This window comes from Trichomonascus vanleenenianus (assembly GCF_965637985.1).
Source record: "Trichomonascus vanleenenianus strain CLIB 3782 genome assembly, contig: TRVA0_013S, whole genome shotgun sequence".
NCBI classification, from domain to species: domain Eukaryota; kingdom Fungi; phylum Ascomycota; class Dipodascomycetes; order Dipodascales; family Trichomonascaceae; genus Blastobotrys; species Blastobotrys vanleenenianus.
Genome location: NW_027481874.1, coordinates 223,472 through 244,076, shown reverse-complemented (window position 1 = coordinate 244,076; position 20,605 = coordinate 223,472). Strand labels below are relative to the sequence as shown.

General features: G+C 51.7%; 9 protein-coding genes across 9 annotated transcripts; 5 read left to right on the top strand and 4 right to left on the bottom strand.

Annotated features, from left to right (window-relative positions):
• Window positions 1-392: 392 nt before the first annotated feature.
• On the top strand, window positions 393-3,062 carry TKL1 (transketolase TKL1; the record flags this gene model as incomplete). Its single annotated transcript, XM_076684186.1, has 2 exons — window positions 393-449; window positions 1,068-3,062. The coding sequence occupies 2 exons, from the start codon at window positions 393-395 to the stop codon at window positions 3,060-3,062; spliced, it is 2,052 nt and encodes a 683-aa protein (XP_076541661.1).
• Window positions 3,063-3,348: 286 nt separating this feature from the next.
• Window positions 3,349-3,906, bottom strand: LTP1 (tyrosine protein phosphatase LTP1; the record flags this gene model as incomplete). The annotated part of the gene is made up of 2 exons (XM_076684185.1): window positions 3,349-3,784; window positions 3,833-3,906. The coding sequence occupies 2 exons, from the start codon at window positions 3,904-3,906 to the stop codon at window positions 3,349-3,351; spliced, it is 510 nt and encodes a 169-aa protein (XP_076541660.1).
• Window positions 3,907-4,264: 358 nt separating this feature from the next.
• On the bottom strand, window positions 4,265-6,152 carry NOT5 (CNOT2/3/5 family protein; the record flags this gene model as incomplete). The annotated part of the gene is made up of 2 exons (XM_076684184.1): window positions 4,265-6,068; window positions 6,127-6,152. 2 exons carry the CDS (start codon window positions 6,150-6,152, stop codon window positions 4,265-4,267), a joined length of 1,830 nt encoding a protein of 609 aa, XP_076541659.1.
• A 2,035-nt stretch (window positions 6,153-8,187) lies between these two features.
• On the top strand, window positions 8,188-12,372 carry LYS2 (L-aminoadipate-semialdehyde dehydrogenase; the record flags this gene model as incomplete). The annotated part of the gene is made up of 2 exons (XM_076684183.1): window positions 8,188-8,190; window positions 8,251-12,372. The coding sequence occupies 2 exons, from the start codon at window positions 8,188-8,190 to the stop codon at window positions 12,370-12,372; spliced, it is 4,125 nt and encodes a 1,374-aa protein (XP_076541658.1).
• Window positions 12,373-12,527: 155 nt separating this feature from the next.
• Window positions 12,528-14,060, bottom strand: TRVA0_013S02432 (uncharacterized protein; the record flags this gene model as incomplete). Its single annotated transcript, XM_076684182.1, has 1 exon — window positions 12,528-14,060. The coding sequence occupies one exon, from the start codon at window positions 14,058-14,060 to the stop codon at window positions 12,528-12,530; it is 1,533 nt and encodes a 510-aa protein (XP_076541657.1).
• Window positions 14,061-14,229: 169 nt separating this feature from the next.
• On the bottom strand, window positions 14,230-15,012 carry DFG10 (putative polyprenol reductase; the record flags this gene model as incomplete). Its single annotated transcript, XM_076684181.1, has 1 exon — window positions 14,230-15,012. The coding sequence occupies one exon, from the start codon at window positions 15,010-15,012 to the stop codon at window positions 14,230-14,232; it is 783 nt and encodes a 260-aa protein (XP_076541656.1).
• Window positions 15,013-15,357: 345 nt separating this feature from the next.
• SSN3 (cyclin-dependent serine/threonine protein kinase SSN3) lies at window positions 15,358-16,656 on the top strand (the record flags this gene model as incomplete). The annotated part of the gene is made up of 1 exon (XM_076684180.1): window positions 15,358-16,656. The coding sequence occupies one exon, from the start codon at window positions 15,358-15,360 to the stop codon at window positions 16,654-16,656; it is 1,299 nt and encodes a 432-aa protein (XP_076541655.1).
• Window positions 16,657-17,284: 628 nt separating this feature from the next.
• Window positions 17,285-18,772, top strand: TRVA0_013S02366 (F-box protein; the record flags this gene model as incomplete). Its single annotated transcript, XM_076684179.1, has 1 exon — window positions 17,285-18,772. One exon carries the CDS (start codon window positions 17,285-17,287, stop codon window positions 18,770-18,772), a length of 1,488 nt encoding a protein of 495 aa, XP_076541654.1.
• Window positions 18,773-19,115: 343 nt separating this feature from the next.
• TRVA0_013S02344 (F-box protein) lies at window positions 19,116-20,603 on the top strand (the record flags this gene model as incomplete). Its single annotated transcript, XM_076684178.1, has 1 exon — window positions 19,116-20,603. The coding sequence occupies one exon, from the start codon at window positions 19,116-19,118 to the stop codon at window positions 20,601-20,603; it is 1,488 nt and encodes a 495-aa protein (XP_076541653.1).
• Between the last annotated feature and the right edge of the window lie 2 nt (window positions 20,604-20,605).

Below are 20,605 nucleotides of genomic sequence, written 5' to 3'. Positions count from 1 at the left end.
CATACTAACTACTACCCCACCGTACATGCCTTTCCTCCATCTCTGTACGTACTGTCTATATATCACGACTCTTGATTATCGTTTTTGGAGTAACCCGTTGACGGGTCCTGCCGTTTCCATAGGCTGTTTCTTAAGGATGCACTTCTATTAGCAGGCGTACCGATGCCCGGCTGCCAATTTAGCCTTTCCGGCAAGGCACCATGACGGCCGGACGCCCATTTTTTCCGCATCGCTCGCAGTGGGGTGCTCTCTCCCGAAGAAAAACAGGGCCCCCCTCCCTCCGCGTCTCAGACCGGGGGGCCCCCACCCTTGGCGTATATAAGTTCTCGGGATTTTTCACTTTCTTCCATTCCTCTTACTATCCACTTATCCCTCTCTTCGGAAGATTAAAAATGGTGTCTTTTGGTGATATTGATAATAAGGCTATTAACACTATTCGAGTGTTGGCTGTAAGTTGTTCTCTTTTTCCCTTTGAGCGTAGTAATTCTCGTATCCGGCGGCATTCGGGAGGGCCCGACCCGTGGTAGTAGCAGCCCAACAAAAGGGGTGAAATGGGGTCGAATGGGGTTAAACTGGGCCCAATGAAGTGATTTGGTAGAGCTGGATACTGTCTATTATTTTTTTAATATGCCTTCGGCCACAATACTTCGCGTATATCGCCGATTGGCTCGCATTTTTAATGATTGCTGTATCATTGGCTTGTTGGGCATTATTGGTTGACTCGTTATCCTGGTTGAGCTGCCTTTATTGGTTGAGTTGCATTGGCTGAGTACCGGTTAATCATGCTTGACTAAAGTTCAAAATGGTTGATTCGTTATATTACCAAGCTGGATTGGCTATGATGATCGTTGGTAACGGTTAGCTGATATGGCAGTTTTGCATTGCGTGGCAATGAGTAGACCATTGCTACCGTTAGGCCATGTCTCATTTGTCACTAATTTATAATCTCCCCGAGAGGAGACCCCCCCCCCCCCGAGACTTGAAGAGACTCCTCTAAGAAAAGCCCCGGATATGAAAAAATAAAACGGATGAAGATTTAACGAAGAATAGCAAACTAACAAGAATAGGTTGACGCGGTCGCCAAGGCCAACTCCGGTCACCCGGGTGCTCCAATGGGTCTCGCTCCAGTTGCCCACACCCTGTTTAAGAACTACCTGCGATGCAACCCAAAGAACCCAGATTGGTACAACCGAGATCGATTCGTCCTCTCCAACGGCCACGGCTGCATGCTTCTGTACGTTATGCTCCACTTGATGGGCTACGACTACTCCATGGAGGACCTCAAGAACTTCCGACAGGTCAACTCCAAGACTCCAGGCCACCCAGAGGCTGAACTCCCAGGTATCGAGGTCACCACTGGTCCTCTTGGCCAGGGTATCGCTAACGCCGTTGGTCTTGCCATTGCCGAGCGACACATGGCTGCCAGCTTCAACAAGCCAAACTACAACCTTATCGACAACAAGGTCTACTGCATCTTTGGCGACGGCTGCATGATGGAGGGTGTTGCCTCCGAGGCCGCCTCTCTCGCCGGCCACCTCAAGCTCGGTAACCTCATTGCCTTCTACGACGACAACCACATCTCCATTGACGGTGACATCAACGTTGCCTTCACCGAGGACGTTACTCAGCGACTCGAGGCCTACGGCTGGCACGTCATTTGGGTCAAGGACGGTAACAACGACATTCAGGGCATTGCCAATGCCATTGAGGAGGCCCAGAAGGTGACGGACAAGCCAACCTGCATCCGAGTCACCACCACCATTGGCTTTGGCTCCCTCGCCGAGGGCACTCACGGCGTCCACGGCTCTCCGCTCAAGGCTGATGACATTGTCCAGCTCAAGAAGCGATTCGGCTTCGACCCAGAGAAGAAGTTCAACGTTGACGAGGATGTCTACAACCTGTACGGCAACGTTGCCAAGGAGGGTGCCCAGCTCGAGCAGCAGTGGAACAAGCTCCTCGAGTCCTACGCCAAGGAGTATCCAAAGGAGCACGCCGAGCTGACGCGACGAATCAAGGGCGAGCTTCCAGCCGGCTGGGAGAAGGCCCTGCCAACCTACACCCCAGCGGACTCGGCCGTTGCTTCGCGAAAGCTGTCTGAGATTGTGCTCACCAAGATCCACGACGTTCTTCCAGAGCTCGTTGGTGGCTCTGCCGACTTGACTGGCTCCAACCTGACGCGATGGAAGGACGCCATTGACTTCCAGGACCCATCTACCCACCTTGGTGACCACACTGGCCGATACATTCGATACGGTGTCCGAGAGCACGGTATGGGTGCTATTATGAACGGTTTGGCCGCTTACGGCGGTATCATTCCATACGGTGGTACTTTCCTCAACTTTGTGTCCTACGCCGCTGGTGCCGTGCGACTCTCTGCCCTTTCCCAGCACCAGGTCATCTGGGTCGCTACCCACGACTCCATTGGTCTTGGTGAGGACGGTCCAACCCACCAGCCTATCGAGACCCTTGCTCACCTGCGAGCTATTCCTAACTTGGCCGTCTGGCGACCAGCCGACGGTAACGAGGCTTCTGCCGCATACAAGGTTGCCATTGAGTCTCGACACACTCCATCCGTGTTGGCATTGTCTCGACAGAACCTGCCACAGCTTGAGGGCTCTTCTATTGAGAAGGCCATGAAGGGTGGTTACACTCTTGTTGCCCAGGACAAGCCAGACGTTATCCTCGTCTCTACTGGTTCCGAGGTGTATATCTGTGTTGACGCCGTCAAGAAGCTCGCCGAGGAGGGCATCAAGGCTGGCGTTGTTTCTCTTCCAGACTGGCACACCTTTGACCTGCAGTCTGAGGAGTACCGACTCTCCGTCCTGCCACACGACGTTCCAATCCTCTCTGTCGAGGTCATGTCCACTCTCGGCTGGCAGGAGTATTCTCACGAGCAGTTTGGCATCAACCGATTCGGTGTCTCTGGTCCATATCAGAAGATTTACGAGTACTTTGAGTTCACTCCAGAGGGCATTGCCAAGCGAGCCAAGGATACCATCAAGTTCTACGAGGGCCGACCAATCCGATCTCCAGTCAACCGAGCCTTCAAGCAGGTGTTGTAAGAAGCGCAACCAAAAATTTCGTAATAACGGCTATTTAATTTTGATAAAATGAGGGAATACATCTAACGATTTACGTTCATACCAATTCATCACCCGTTGTCTGTTTCTTTGCTATGTCGGGCATAACCAATCGTTTTATATTGGACGTAACCAGTCATTCTATATCGGACTTACCAATCAAGTCCGTGTATATAGCATGTTCATAATCAATCAGGTCACCTATTCATTCCATATCGGACGCCACCAATCAAGTTCGCATATATCGCAAGTCGCTGGGTATCCGTCATCACTTACTAACCGCCTGGTCAAGGAAAACATTGCTGAAGTGGGTTAGCTGGTCAAAGTTGATTTCAAACCCTCGGAGCCCCCCGTAGTAAGGGTCAGACACGATCCTGGCAAAAGTTTTGTCGGTGCGGTATTCTCCAAACAGCTGAATCTTGGCCCGGCTGCTTCGAGGAGCCATATCCTGCAAATCCTCATAGTTCATCTCGTCCATCGCAAGGATGTAGTCAAACTGGTTGAAGTGAGGCGTGTCTATCTGCTGGGCCCGGTGGTTCACCGGAACACCATGCTTCTTGCACTCGCCTCGAGACCGGCGGTCAGGCAGCTCGCCCAGATGGTACGCGCCAGTACCAAAAGAGTCGATAACTTCAAAGCGACCCTCGAGCCCTCTCTGCTTGACCGTGTGTGCGAACACCGCCTCGGCCATCGGCGACCGGCAGCTATCCCTCGTTAGTTTTCTGACGACCCCCGGCTAGATATCTACTTACATATTGCCCAGGCAGACGAACGCCACGGAAATCTTGTTACTGTCACTATTCGTCATGTCAAGGTTAAGAGGCATGAAATATTGTCGTATCTGTGTTTCACTAAAATATCGCGATCGTCGTTCGAACTAGCCGTATTCGGCGCACGGCTGACGCTACACCGTTAGCCTTCACCTCCGATCTTCAAATTACCGCTTTAACTTCTTTCGACCGTATTACAATAAGGTGGGCAGAAGCCATTCAGGCATTGGGGGCCAGCCCCCAAAACCCCCCTAGCTCCGCTTCGCGGAGAATAGCATACTGCAGTAATAATGATCTTTTAGAGCTTTAGTAATAATGAGAGCTCTACAGGTACTGGCCCAAACCCCCGTGGCTCCGCGAAGCGTAATGGATGGCGGAGAATTACAGGTGTATTTACCCAATATATAATAATAATTAAGCCTCGTCTTCGAGATACTGGTACTCAAACTTGAAGTTCGTTTTGCGCCGTTGCAGCCACATGCCTTCAAAGTCGAAGTACCGATACGTGCCCTCCTCGTAGTCATTGTTAATAACGCGAGGCTCCTCGTGCCGCTGGAACCACGTCAGGAATTTCTTGTGGAACCGCCACGACCGATTTTTCAGCTCCCGCGCCGCCAGGTACTGCTGGTACGTACCCTGCCGGTAGTAGAATATGTAAAACAGCGTATCGACATCCATCTTTTGTATTATCAGCTCGTCGTCCAGGCCCTGCATTGGCTCCTGTGGATAGTACCCGGGCGTCGGGAACGGCGACTGCGGGTGGTAATAGCGCGGTCGGTCCGCCATTAAACTGTCTGGACATTGCAGGTACGATGACTGCAGGATTTTGGTTATCGACCCGATGGACGGTGGGTGGCCCACTCGTTTCCGCGCCGCCAGATACGACACCGCGTAGTCCTGCAGCCCCGGAGGCAGCTTGAAGCTCGAGGGCGGCGGGAACATGTTGTTCACCTCTGCCTGCGACTGCTGCTGCGACGGGGCTGGAGTCGAGGTTGTCGGGGCTGGCGAGGACGGAGGAGGAGTCTGGGACTGGCCCTTCTTGGTCTCCTCGGCCCTTTTCAGCTCCGATGCCCATGGCGCCGCGGCTAGCTTGGTTGACGATGCACTTGGAGTGGCACCAGGCACTGGAGCATTGGTGGTAGTGGGAGTGGGGGCAGTCGTGGTGGCAGCACTAGTGCTGGTAGTAGTGGCAGCACTAGAAGGAGGCGCAATGGGGGCATTGGGGTCTGGTTTAGGCGGAGGAAGCGGCGACAGGCCCACCGGAATGGGCTGTGGCTGTTTGGGTCCCTTGACGGGTGTCGAGACGCCCGTTGGTCCCGCCGACCCATGAGCAGCCTTCCTGTCTTCCTTACGCGGCGTAGAAGCAACCGCAGTAGCAGCCACCGGAGCAGCAGTCGACACGACCGGTGCCACTGGGGCCGAGAGACTGGCCGTGCCAATAACGCCCACTGGGGCTGGGGCAGTCGTCGCATCGGCCGCCAGGTCCTCGAGCGAATTACCATCGTCACGGCAATCCTGGACGCTGTCGGCCAGCAGGTCTTCGTCCTCGTCGAGGTTGAGTTCATCGTAGATCTCCTCGTCCTCGGCGAAGTCGACGTCCTGGTTCGACTCTACGTAGTACTTAATGTCTTCCTGAAGGCTGTTCACTGCGTCCGGCGCCAGTGTGCCATTCTCCAGCATCCGCAGCATGGTCTCCATCTTGGTGATGTGCCATTTGTGCCGCTCGAGGGTGTGCTCAATCTCCGATATCCGGTCCGACTTGGACGTGTTGTCCTTGCGGCCCTTCTTCATCGTCGACTCGAGCGTCTCCTGCTCGGCCTCCAGCGCCTCGCACTGGCGCTCGAGCTCTTCCAGCTCCGTTTGCACGAAGTTGCTCGTTTCGAGCTTCTCGCGCTCCCGTGGATGCAGCCGTTGCGAGCTCAGCCCTTCCTTGCTGAATGCCTTGGTCTTCATCTCCTTCTCGCACGCTTTGAACCGCTCCATCTCCGTCTCTATCAGCTTCCGCTGCTCCGTCAGCGCCTTCTTGTCCTTGATTTCGTTCGACCCGATCCACGCCTTGATCTGGTCCCGCAGCCGCTGTAGCTTCTTGATCTCCCGCTTGAGATCTTGCTCGAGCTTCTCCTTCTGCGACTGGTTCGTCGACATCTGCACCTTCTCGTAGACCGAGTCAAAGGCCTGCACCCCTTCCGCGACCCGCTTGAACACCTTGTCCATCTCCCTATGCGCTTCTGTTAGTACTGCTATTGGGCTCTCTCTCTGTCGCTGGGTTCACTTACTGCTGGAGCTTCCGAGCGGCCATCATCTTCGATCAATGCTCGCCGTGTCCCCTGCTCTTCAAATTTCAATGCTCTTCCCTAAGGGCTCAGTTCCAACCCGCTGTCAATCGTTTGCACACGCTAAACTCTTCTGGGTGGTCGGTTGAGTGCGCCTCTGGGGGTCGTGGTCCGCTGTCGAAGAACCTTGACCATTTGGCGTGCTCATATCTACCCCCGGTCCCACCTCTACCCGATCCCCATGGCGACCTGATTTACCTACTGTAGTATTACCGGTATATAGCAATTGTTCATGAGATAAATAGTTTACTTGGGGGGCTAGCCCCCCAAACCCCCGTAGCTCGGCTGTGCCGAGGAATTCGCTTTTTAGTGGGCAATGGGGAGCCCGTCTTCGTGCAGTGACTAAGTGAAGTTGTAACTCTCTATTTTAAGCAGTCTTGAAACGCTATAGGAAGGGAACAACCATTGTAGATTCTTAGCTTTTGAGTGTTGATTGGCCTAGTATATTAGCAGCTATGTACTTCTGTTATTGTATATAGTCTTTTCAATAGTGTCAGTTACAAAAGAAATCGACGTTTCTGAGTGGCCTAAGCTGTTGTATTAGAAGACTGCAACTAGAGTACTACAAATGCTTATCGACTCGTTATCTCGTTTTGTCATTATTGCTAATGTTTGATGACTCGCAGCCACCACACTTGTAGGGCAATAGATATGAATTCTGATCCAATGTGACCTGCCGGGCATAGAGCCTGGCATTATTGACTACTTTGGTTCTATTCAGGCCCTCCTCAACCTGTTATTGTTATTTTCTGGTTTGATCCATGCCACATGGTAGCTAAGAAGCACTAATAACGACGATGGGCGCCGGGGGCCTATGGCACCCTGAGGCTGCTGCGGTACGATAATCAGGTCTCCTCACTATATATGGAAGCATTGCTCTGGAGTGTAGCTGCATACTGTAACCCTATACGGTTGTGTATACTCGACAGTCAATTTCTTATCCCATATAGCTGTGTCCATGCGACAGGCAACTGCTTATCGAGTCATTATCTAGTAGCTGCATTTATTGTACCTATAAACTTCTATTAGTTACATATCGAGTGCATATATCATGGACATTATTGAATCTTTGGGCTCTACTCAGTCTCTAGTCTCCTCTTCCATCAACAAATACCAATGCCCAATTATGAAGAATGAAGTAATTTGTCCATAACAATGCTACTATTGGTTAGGCCCAGGGCATTGTGGATACAAATGAATGTTAATTCATTAATATGCTTAATTAGGTAATTTTTCTGCATCCAATATTAGAACGCCAATGTAATACTGATAATGCAACTTTCGAATTTAAATGCACAACGCCACCTACTTTGTTCTTAAAACCATCACCAAAATGAGAGAGAATCCTTTTCGTCACTAGCTAATCATACCACACGATAGGTATGTTCAGGCGTCCTTAAATTTAATTGATATCTTACTGGGGCTATACAAGGAGTCTATCCTAACCAATCTATCAGAGAGTCGTAACTATGACGTTGATTAACGCAGAACCTTCAGTTGCAGTTTTACTCTAACAGCGATCTGACCTATGGTTGTAACAACACACTGCAGAGGAAGTACAAGAGGGACCCCCCCAATTATGGCTACAGCTGTATTCTCAACCGATCTACCAGGTAGTTGTTACTAGATGGTCGTAACTATCCAATTGATTAACCAAAGAGGGACGAGAAGACGAAAGAGCCGCCAGTTACAGTTCTCAATTACCCATATGCCTAGCCCAAGAAACAGCTCAATTGGCCATTAGAGCCCATTGTGTAGACGTATACCCGGTAACGGCGTGCGGCGGTACCGCGACTAATCGCCGTGCGGCTAGTGGTCATCGGAGGAACGCTCGGACCTCCGTCTATGGCCGGAGGATGGGCCCGAAAATTCAGTCATTCTTTATTCGACTGTACGAGCTATCGAAAAAGCGTGATTAGTTCTCCGGGCTGAGATAAAACGCTTTGAAATTAATTGTTTAACGTTCTCGTCAGATACAAGTTTGCTGATCTGCAATTCAAAATAATGGTAGGTGCACCCTATCTCGGGCAATTGAGTGTGGAAATTAACCGTAAAAAACCTTTGTAGGAGTTGGATCAGTGGGTTTCTAAGCTGGCAAATGCGACCCTATCGGTCCTGCCGTTTGATTTCGTGCTTCCAGCTGGCGATAAAATCGTCGAGGCGACCCATTCGCGAGAGATCAATGACACTACCGTGCCGTTCTTGCACGCTCTTGCGGCCTTTGCAGTGCTCCAGTTCAGACTAACCGGAGACGAAGACATTGTCATTGGCACCAACACGCCAGAGCACGTCCCATACGTCCTGCGTACTTCAGTCACCGGCGAGACGACGTTTGCTGATCTACTGAGCACGATTACTCAGGCCGAAGAACACGCCCAGCGGCACGCTGTTCCGTATGCCGACCTTGCAAAGGCCATCCAGCAAAAGAAGAAAGACTCGGAGGCGCCAATTCTGTTCCGAACGGCGTTCCTGAGACCTACTCACGGCAACCAGGGCCTCTTTGGCGCTACTTCCGAGCGACACACCGACGTCAGCGTCTTCTACAACGGCCTTAAGGTCACCACCCACTACAACGCGCTGCTGTTCAAGAAGGGGCGAATGGACGTGTTCAACGAGCAGCTCGACCAGCTCATTACTCAGACCGTAGCCTCTCCAGACTCAGCCATTGGCCACTTCTCTCTCATCACCAAGTCACAGGCGCCAGTGCTGCCAGACCCCACCATCGACCTCAATTGGACCAAGTTCGGCGGTGCCATCCACGATATCTTCTCGGCTAACGCCTCCAAGCACCCGGACCGACTCTGTGTCGTGGAGACTGCCAATCCGTTTGACGATAAGAGCGTGCAACGAGACTTCACCTACAAGCAGATCGACGAGGCGTCGAATGTAGTCGCTCACCACCTTGTGCAGAGCGGCGTTGTAATTGGCGATGTGGTCATGATCTACGCCTACCGAGGCGTTGATCTGGTCGTGGCCGTCATGGGCGTGCTCAAGGCGGGTGCCACCTTCTCTGTCATTGACCCAGCCTACCCGCCTGCGCGCCAGAACATTTACCTTAGTGTGGCCAAGCCGCAGGCTCTCATTGTGCTGAGAAAGGCTGGTGTTTTGGCCGACTTGGTCAAGCAGTACATTGCCGACGAGCTGCAGCTCAAGACCCTCGTCCCAGCTCTCGAACTGCTCGATGATGGCGCTATTATCGGCGGCTCCGTAGACGGTAGCGATATTCTGTCTAAGGCCCAGGCGAACAAGTCCAAGGGTACTGGCGTCGTCGTGGGCCCAGACTGCAATCCAACCCTCTCCTTCACCTCTGGCTCCGAAGGTGTCCCCAAGGGTGTCCGCGGCCGACACTTCTCGCTGACCTACTACTTCCCGTGGATGTCCAAGACGTTCAACCTCACCGAGAAGGAGAAGTTCACCATGCTCTCGGGTATCGCGCATGACCCGATCCAGCGAGACATCTTCACGCCGCTCTTCTTGGGCGCCCAGCTGCTGGTACCTACCTCCGACGACATTGGCACACCAGGCAAGCTCGCCGAGTGGATGGGCAAGTACGGTGCCACTGTTACCCATTTGACTCCGGCCATGGGCCAGTTGCTGTCTGCCCAGGCCACTGCGGAGATTCCATCGCTCCACCACGCATTCTTCGTGGGTGATATCCTCACCAAGCGGGACTGCCTGCGCCTCCAGGCACTGGCGCGAAACGTTGCCATCGTTAACATGTACGGTACCACCGAGACGCAGCGATCCGTCTCCTACTACGAGGTGGCGTCCTTGGCTGACGACCCAGGGTTCCTAAAGTCTGAGAAGGACGTCATGCCGGCTGGTAAGGGTATGCTCGACGTCCAGCTGCTCGTTGTCAACCGAAACGACCGGAAGCAGACCTGCGGCGTCGGCGAGGTGGGCGAGATCTACGTGCGAGCTGGCGGTCTGGCCGAAGGGTACCTCAAGCTGCCCGACCTCACGGCGGAGAAGTTTGTCACCAACTGGTTCGTCAACCCAGACCATTGGAAGGAGACCAACCCTGGCAACGAGCCGTGGCGAAAGTACTGGCTCGGAGCGCGAGACCGACTCTACCGAACTGGCGACTTGGGCCGGTACCGAGCTGACGGCAACGTCGAGTGCTGCGGCCGAGCTGACGACCAGGTCAAGATTCGAGGGTTCCGAATCGAGCTTGGTGAAATCGACACCCATCTGTCTCAGCACCCCAACGTGCGAGCCAATGTTACGCTGGTTCGACGAAACAAGGACGAAGAGCCAGTACTCGTCTCGTACATCGTGCCCCAGAGGTCCGAGCAGTACGAGTCCGAGGGAGAGTCCGATGGCGAGGATGATGCAGTCGTGGCTGGTCTCGTACGATACCGGGGCCTTATCAAGAACATTAAGCTCTTCCTCAAGGGCAAGCTGCCGAGTTACGCCATTCCTACAGTAATTGTTCCTCTGGCCAAGCTCCCACTCAACCCCAACGGTAAGGTCGACAAGCCAGCACTGCCGTTCCCAGATACCGCGCAGCTGGCTGCTGTGGCGGCCAAGACTGCAAAGAAGGGCGGCAAGGAGGAGCAGGCCCAGTTCACCGAGACAGAGGCCCAGATTCGAGACCTGTGGCTCAGCGTGCTGCCTAACAAGCCGGCTGGCGTTGAGCCTTCTGACTCCTTCTTCGATATTGGTGGCCACTCTATTCTGGCCACGCAGATGATCTTTGAGCTGCGGAAGCAGCTGGCCATTGATGTTCCGCTGGGTCTCATCTTCAAGGAGCCGACCATCGCTGGCTTCGCGCGGGAAATTGACGCGCTCAAGAGCGGTAGCGATGTTCTTAGTGCCAAGCCAGGTGGTGAGGAGGAGCCAGTTGATACCGCCGTCGCTTATGGCAAGGACACTGACGACCTCATTGCCCAGCTTCCAAAGTCCTACGTGACCAAGACGGACGACTTGGCTCCAAAGGATATTACTGTGTTCCTTACTGGTGGTACTGGTTTCCTCGGCTCGTTCATCATCCGGGACCTGTGCGAGCGAAAGATTCCAGGTCTCAAGATCGTGGCCCATGTTCGAGCCGCGACTAAGGAAGCTGGTCTGGAGCGGTTGAAGAACACTGGTCTCGCGTTTGGCATCTGGAAGGACGAGTACGCTTCGGTTGTTGAGCCGCTTGTCGGAGATCTGGCAACTGATAAGTTTGGTCTGTCCGATGCTGAGTGGACCAAGCTCACCGATGAAGTTGATGTCATCATCCACAATGGCGCCATGGTCCACTGGGTCTATCCGTACTCCAAGATGCGAGATGCCAACGTAATTGCGACCATAAACGTCATGTCGCTGTGCCTCTCTGGCAAGCCAAAGTACTTCACATTTGTGTCTTCCACCTCGACTGTCGACACAGAGCACTTCAACCAGCTCTCGGACAAGATTGTCCAGGAGGGCGGCGAGGGCATCCCAGAGAGCGACGACCTCGAGGGATCGCGAACCGGTCTCGGCAATGGTTACGGCCAGTCCAAATGGGCTGCGGAGAAGATCATTCGGGCCGCCGGCAAGCGGGGCCTGCGAGGTACCATTGTGCGACCGGGTTACGTTGTGGGCGATACTGTCAACGGTGTCTCTTCTACCGACGATTTCCTGTTGCGAATGGTCAAGGGCTGCATCGAGCTGGGCTACAGTCCAGATATCCACAACACTGTCAACATGGTTCCCGTTGACCACGTTGCGCGAGTAGTTACCTCTAGCGCTTTCCACCCGTCCCACAAGGACATTGTCGCCGTGGCCCACGTCACCTCTCACCCTCGACTGCGATTCAACGAGTTCCTTGGTGCTTTGGTGAAGTACGGTTACAAGATTTCGCAGACGGACTACATCCCATGGCGTGTCCAGCTCGAGAAGTACGTTGTGTCCAACAACGACAGTGCGCTGTACCCACTGCTTCACTTTGTTCTTGACGATTTGCCACAGTCTACCAAGGCTCCGGAGCTGGACGACAGTAATGCCAAGGCGTCTCTCAAGAAGGATGCCAGCTGGACCGGTTCTGATCTGAGCGCCGGAAGCGGTGTTAGCCTCGAGACTGTGGGCATCTACCTTGCCTACCTTAATGCGATTGGTTTCTTGCCATCTCCGCAGGAGAAGGGCGAGCTGCCACTTCCAAAGGCCAATGTCTCGGCTGATATTCTTGAGCGACTTGGCAAGGTTGGCGGACGATCTTCTAAATAATTGTGCTATACTTGTGCTATATTGAATGTAAGATAATTGTACTGATTATGATTTTTCTGTTATGATTTCTACATTATGTTAGAATGTTCTACCGATATTATGCGATTATGATTTATACATTGCATGTGAATGTAGTTCGATTGGTGTCGTTATGATTAGCTTCGTTTATACTGGTATATCGAATAAGCGGCTGCGGCTATGGAGACGCCTAACCAGAACGATAAAAAAGCGACACCAATTTGCATGTGTGCCGTAACAACAGAATCAAGGGCTTCACATAGCGCAGCGAGTGCCCCGTGGGTAGTCTGCTGGTATATCGACTGCTCGGTTGGCAGCACCGTGGTATTGACTTGTGGGTATGTGATATTGGTGAGCTTGACATGAGTATCAAATGAGGACACATTCGGCGAGACCAAAGATGCTCCAATCTTTTTCAATTGGTCGTCCATAGATCGGATAAACACGTCGATGGTATTAGACATAAACTGGGTATAGTCATTGATATTCTTGACATGGTTCTCGTTGATCGAAGTCTCCGCCTTAACCAGAGCGCTGTTGCATTGAGAAGCCCACTTAAATAGAGCAGAGGAAGACAAATTGGAGAAGGACTCCAAAGTTGTAAAAGAGTTGTTTGGTGATTGGAATATGGGCGCTACGATTGCCGACTGGCAGAGACTAACCAGGGAGAAAATAAGGCCGGTACCAAGTAGGAAGAGCATTGTCGGAGATAGTATATAGTTTATCGTCCATCTTACGCGGTTCGAGGAGCGGTCATTGTGAGAGGAAAAAAAGCGTTTGGTTATTTGGAGCCCGAGCCAGGTGACGGCAGGGTTACGGGCCATGTCAATGTTGTCCAGCGCATCAGCAAATTCCAAGTTCTGGAGTAGCTTGGCCTGATGTCGCGTGCTCCTCCAATGATACCAGGTGTTTAAGGTGGCTGGGAAATAGCACAACAGAGCAAATACGATAAGAAGGGCAAGGCAGTTGTTTTTTAGGGTTTGAACGCTGTTCACGAGGTCAGTGAAATAAGCTATGATCTGTGCCTCGGAAGGACACGCTCCTGCTATTGTGGCGGAAGTTGAGGACGACCGGTTGACAAACAAGTCAAAATTCGTGCTCTCTTGGAAGGCTGGTTTTTGCTGCGCATGGATACTGGCGAGAGCTGATTGAACGACCGAGGAAAAAGAGTATTGATCTTTAGAAGTTGCGCCAACGAGTTCGTAGAGTGACTGGACCTGTGTGATGTAGTCAACGGCGGAGTCTGCGATGCTGTTGACTGTGGTGGAAAGAGTATGTTGAGCCGAGGAGTCAATGGCATCAATTGCGCTTAGCAGGGCAGACTCAGTGGCATTGACTACTACTGAGGCTAGTGGCAGCCCTGTATCTACCGAGGCCGTGCTGGCTGCACACACGGAGAGTACAGAGGACTCCGTTGAGCTTAGAGCCCACTGGACTGCCGAGGAGAAAGCGTGGACGTAGAGCGCGGCAAATACGAAAACGAGGGTCAGCCTGTTAAAGGCTATTTGCGTCAGGCTCGATTGTAGGCAGAGGTACGGAGTAACCGAAGACGGATCAGCGGCATGGGGCTTCGGCAAGGGTGGAACAGGCGGAATTGATTCCTCCTCTTTGCGACGGTCGAATGCCACGGTGTAAAACGAGCTAATCGTAGGGATATACCTTGGCTTCATTTTTCCTTGTCGCCAGGGCCTGCACTCTTTTTCTTTCTTCCCCCCTTTAAATGTCAATTGCGGAGTATTGATGATACGATGAGGGCATGTGTCATCCCCCACGAACCAGTACAACCTTTGAAACAACAAGCACAGGGAAAAGCATAGTGATGGATAGCGAAAGGATAGATTAAAACACACCCGGAATCAATGCATACGGCGGGCTATTGTCAAACTTGTGGCGATAGTAGTCTCGTGTCTGCTCAGCCGATGCACCAAGGTTGACAATGACCCAGAGTAGCGACAGCGCCGTCACCGGAGTGGCATCGAGCATCCAAAACCCCATATAAAGAGCGATTTCGCACAGATAATGCGGGCACGCGACGCGTTTGAACAGTCCCCAGGTAGGCAATGAGTACTTCCGCAGAGAGGCGAGATGCCGGTGACACTGCAGCTGGTACATCGACGCCGTCGCTATGATACACAGCGACAATATTACCCTCGCCCATGGGGCTACTACTGCTTCTATGCGGCTGGTTAGGTGCGCCCACACTGTCCCCGCTTGAACTATGTAGAACCCAATGCCTACGACATAATGAGGCAGTTGGATGCGTGATGATCTGCTACTGCCCCTCTGGAAAACCAGGCACTCAACGAGACGCCGCACGCTGTGGATGCTCCTCACGGTAAGCACGACATCCAATAAACGAAAGTAGATCCACAAGGCCAGGCACAGCACAGTGGAGACGATGTAAAAGTGGGTGAACCACGATTTGGGCACGCCTAAGCTAGTGATCCACAACTTGGCAGAGGCTGGCTTGGACGACTGGACCTTGCCGTAGTACAGCAACGAATTGAGCTGGTAAACCGCTCGGGCCGCCAGAACTGACGCTATAGCTCCGCCCAAAAACGATATGCTTCCTACCTGTACAACCTTCTCCATTTCCATTTTTCTCCCCACGACGTGGTCCATGTTGTCGCTGTTTGATCTCGGGAAATGGACGGGTTCCGGGCCGCTGCGACGCCCCACCTACAAAAAAAAAAAAAAAAAGCCGCAAGCGGTCGGAGGAGGGTGTGTGAGGTTTCTTGTCAGTCAACCGGCATGGAAAAAGACTGCTTCAAAACTAACCCGAGTCTTCATTCATTCATCATTCTCTGTGAATACTCCTCTTCAAAGTGACCCGCTGGCCCAACTAACCCTTCCAGATCAACAAACCCCCTTAAGGACAAGGTTCAAGCCAGCCGCAGGCAAGCAGCCCCCCCTTGTTAGTGCGTGTGTGTGTGATAGAGGTTCGTCAGTAGTGCTGGCGCAAGCACTATGTATAACAATGCCCACCGGAGTAGGCACGACAAGGTCTATGTAGCGGCGGCCCACAAACCCATTGGCCCCAACGGACGACGAGCAGCAGCGTCATTCAGCCCCATGCCGCCGATGGTCGCGAACCCACTGGCGGCGTACAAGCAGCGGAAGGACCGCCAGCGCGTCAAGGTGCTGGACAAGTTTGAAATTGTAGGGTACATCGCGGCCGGAACCTACGGGCGTGTCTACAAGGCCAAAGACAAGAAAGGGTCGGCCCCGCGATCGGGCGGCGTCTACGCCATCAAGAAGTTCAAGGCCGACAAGGAGGGCGAAGTGCTCAGCTACACCGGCATCTCACAGTCGGCATGCCGCGAGATGTCGCTATGCCGCGAGCTGCGGCATCGCAACGTCATTTCGCTGGTGGAGATCATCCTCGAGGAGAAGTCGATATACATGGTGTTTGACTACGCCGAGCACGACCTGTTGCAGATAATCCACTTCCATTCCCACACCGAACGGCGTCCCATCCCCGAGGCGACCGTCAAGTCGGTGTTGTGGCAACTGCTCAACGGCGTGTCGTACCTGCATCAGAACTGGGTGCTCCACCGTGATCTCAAGCCGGCCAACATCATGGTCACCGCGGATGGCACTGTCAAGATCGGCGATCTCGGCCTGGCGCGGCTGTTCAGCGACCCGCTGCAGAGCCTGTTTGCTGGAGACAAGGTCGTGGTCACCATCTGGTACCGCGCGCCGGAGCTCGTGTTGGGGGCCCGGCACTACACGCCAGCAATTGATATGTGGGCCGTCGGGTGCATCTTCGCAGAGCTGCTGGCGCTAAGGCCCATCTTCAAGGGCGAGGAGGCCAAGATGGACAAGAAGACAGTGCCCTTCCAGCGCAACCAGATGCAGAAAATCATGGAGATCCTGGGCACCCCGACACCCGATCGATGGCCAGCACTTCCAAAGTACCCGGAGTATCAGGCGCTGCAGGCCATGAAACATTACCCTCCGAACCTAGACAACTGGTATAACGCTGTTGTCTCTAACAATTGCAACCCCAAGGGGCTGCAATTGCTTTCGGGGTTGTTTGAATACGACCCGATGAAGCGCATGTCCGCAAACGACGCGCTGGTGCATCCATACTTCTCTGAGTCTCCGCGGGTCAGCACAAACGTGTTTGAGGGGTTGGAGATCCAGTACCCGTTCCGGCGTATTTCTTCCGACGACAATGACATCAAAGCCACCTCGTACTCGGGCACCAAGCGGTCCGTCGTCGACGACTCGCATCACCACCACCCTAGAAAGAAACAGAAGTAATCACCTCCTTTTTATTTATATTCATAATTTTGCATTCACAATAGATTACGATATGTTAGCATACCCCTCGAATACGGCCCCGTAGCAAGTGAATGGGGGGGCCAGTCCCCCCAAACCCCCTGTGGCGAAGCGAGATGTCTTCCAGTTCTCCGCTTCGCGGAGCTACGGGGGTTTGGGGGCTGGCCCCCAAGTCAATTGAACCACTGGAGAACACCTGTGGAGTTTGAGGGCAGAAAAGAAGTGGTTTAGGACGTTCGAAGCGTTATCGTGCTTCTGTCGACTAAAATGTGGAGTTGTTACGCGTTGCGGTGTCTGTTGCGAGATTTGTAACGCTGTTACTATTGTTGGGAGATTTGTTACAAACCATTGTTACGATAATAATATGCTTGTAATAGCAACCGCTGCAAGAACCATAGAAAGGATTCACCCCGTAGTTATTGGTCTTTGATGTTTTTTGCCCTATATTTTCGAGTCGTGGAGACTAACGGCCTGGCAAAGGATCTGAAAACTGTATTCAAATCACTCCATCGATGTTCGTTTTCCTCCCCGCTGAGACACTGTTTTGATGGTTGCTGTTGATTGCGACGCAGCATAACTTACAGCATTGTATTTAACTACGGTATAGGGAATGGAGAAAGGGGTAAACTTTTTTGAGCAGCTGCCCGTAGAGACCTGTTATCAAATCCTTAACCGTCTGTACCGCGAGTGGCGCAAACTGAGGCTAGTATCAAAGCAGTGGAATGTGCTGTGCCAGAAGCTGATATGGAGAAATGTCTCTATCATGCCTGTCAGGTACCGCATGGGGGCTGTTCCGTTCGAACCCCTATATCTACAGCTGGGTAACTACAACCCATTTAACTTAAGATATGACTGTGAGCGAGCCAAAAGACCGATAGTCCTGACATACCAGCAGATTAGAGAACTAGCTCCAGATCGGCAGTTCCAGAACGCGCTTGAAAACGTCATAGAACTCTATATATATTACGACCACACAGGAGAACGATCGGAAGAAGAATGTGTGGAGACGTTTGGACTTATACCCGAGCTATTCACGGCAGTGAACAAATTGAAGCTCGACTACTATCCGGGTCTTAGCGACAAGAGGGCTCCGGCATTTCAGAAAATGTTAAACAAATGGAAACGCACGGTTGATATATGTCTGCAATTGACGTCAATTATTGACCCCGCTGGAGATGCAACTTATATTGACACCGATGGCATGAAAATCAGCGAGCTGCACGTCTCGAGGTACGTTGATTATGCAGTCGACGGCGTCCCTCTCTTACCGCTTACAAGGACAAAAGACAAGACCCCCATTCAGTTGGCAGATTTGCCATCCTTGTCCAAATATCTAGACACGTTGTCGATTGAGACTGACTCCAACATTTTTGACTGCAATTGGATACCTGACACCATCAAACATCTTCACCTGAGTAATCAGCAAGGCGAATTTGCGTCTGGGCCAAAGCTGGTGGTACCGCGTCAAGTAGAATACCTCTATATCGAGGAAAACTTTGAATTCGACGAGTACGCAGGCGAGAGTACAGATGACACTATGACAATTCTTGCCTGTGTAGATCTGAAAAGAGCCACGCAGCTCAAGGTGATGAGCTACCGAGGCAATGATGTCTCCAGTCAGCTGATCCGGGCTGTATTGGAGATTAAAGATACCCTCGAAACCCTGACAATCCGCAGCAAAACAGTTACACGCTATAATACCTATAGATTCAGAGAATTAGCACATGCGGGCCTTGGCGTAAAACAATTGCGATTGTCCACAAGTTCCTTTGGCCCCCTAATATCTGATTACCATGATTTTATGGGCGGCTTTCCTGAGCTGAATCAGCTGCAATTGGATTTAGAGGGTTATCCGTTGCTTGTGGGCGAGGAAATTTATTTGGAGGCCGATGTTTGGAGATCTGTACTCTCTGAATTCCTCCGAGGGTGTCCTAAGCTATCCCATATACAACTGCTCTTTCCAGCGAACGAAGAGAGAGGCATAACCTGGGAACCATGGATTACGCCTTGCGACGAACCCACAGATCCAATGCACATTGTTGATATATCCAAAGCCCGATCATATTTTACTCAAAACTTCTTTGGCAATCAGCTATAATGCAAATCAGAGCCGCAGAGTTCTTACACTTGTTCATTCTATCTTTCGCGTTGTTATATTCTAGGAAAGACGGCATTCTCATATATCCAATGTACAATTACCGATAAAGTACGCCAGTGGTCCTGGAGATCTGGAGTATCGAATCGGTTCTTCCGGAACAGTGCTGCAGTTTAAGGCTTTCTCCACGATGGACAACCATTCAGCTAGCCGCTTACGGTATAATTTATTAACTAATTGCTACAGTTTGTACTGGTAATCTATAATATGTTGTTTCAATTAGATTAAGGTACCGGTAGATCATTTAAGTGCTACATTTGGGTCCGCGCGCGGTACAGCCGTTCATATGCAGAACATACATGATGATGATCGTTATCAGTATGGACCGGTACATTACCCCTGGTTCTTCACAGATTGCCCACAGTACATCTCCGGCATGGAAAACGGTGCAAATGCTTTAGAGCGGCTACCTACTGAGGTTTTCGATCTGGTACTCGGCTTGTTATACCCTCGAGAATGGCGCACAGTGAGATTGGTATCCAGGCAATGGAATGACCTTTGCCAAAGACTTATTTGGAAAAAGGTAACCGTCGCCCCAATGGGCCAGCATGTAGGGGCTGATCCCCCCGGATTATTCAACTTTGATGAGTTCTATTCTCACGATCTGGGAGGCGTCTGGTTTGACTCGCCAGTAACAGTTACCTACCAGCGGATAAGACAACTGGCGAGAAACCAACATTTCCAAGCCGCACTTAAAAACACGACAGAACTGTATATATACTATGATCACGGAGGTGAGATGACACAAAAAAGATGCGCACGTACCTTTGATACTATGGCCGAACTTTTCAAGTTAGTGAGCAAAGTCGGGGTACGCTACTATCCAGATACTAGTGATTACAAATTTGAAAGGTTTCAAAGAATGCTGGACGTATGGAAACCAAGTGTCGATTTTTGTCTGGAGTTGGTAGCATTCCACCCAATTGGAGATGAAGCATACATTGATACCGACGGCATGAATATCAGAGAAGTATTTATTTCCAGGTATTTCGATGGGATGGAGGGGATGCCTCTGCTACCTCTATCAAGGACAAAAGATAAGATTCCCGTTAGATTGTCAAATTTAAAGGTCGTATCTCCGGATTTAATTGCGTTGGAGGTAGAGACTAACTATAACGTGTTTGGATGGAAGTGGGTACCGGATACCATCAAATATCTTCATCTCAGTAATCAGCTGGGCAGTTATACTTCGGACACAAAACTGAAAATACCCCGGGGGGTAGAACATCTCCATATAGAGGACAATTTCGAACTTGATGGGAGCCCAAGTGATGCCATGGCTTCGATTCTTGTATGTATTGACCTGGAGGATATTACGCAGCTCAAAACGCTGAGCTATGACGGTGAAGACGTTTCCAATGAGCTTACTCCGGCCATATTGCAAGTTAAGAGTACTCTAGAGCGCCTCACTCTCCGCTGTACGGAAGTTACGTCCGAGAGCTCATTTAACTTCAGAGACCTAGTGCATGCAGGCCTTGGTCTAAAGCAACTGCAGATATCAGTTGGTGCGATTGGCCACGAATTATCGGATTTTCAATACTTCATGGGTGGGTTTCCTGAGCTGGAGCTGCTACAGCTGGCTTTGGATAACGGCCCAGTCCGGCCCAATTTAATAGAGGAGGTTCTGAATGAATTCCTTCGAGGCTGTCCCAAATTGACGCGTATACAACTGATAGCAGTTGGACCGCTGGAGTGCTCGAAGTCATTGATTACGCCTTCTCATGACGACGAAAGTGGATTGCATTTCGTAGATGTCTCGATCATAGCTCGTTAAAT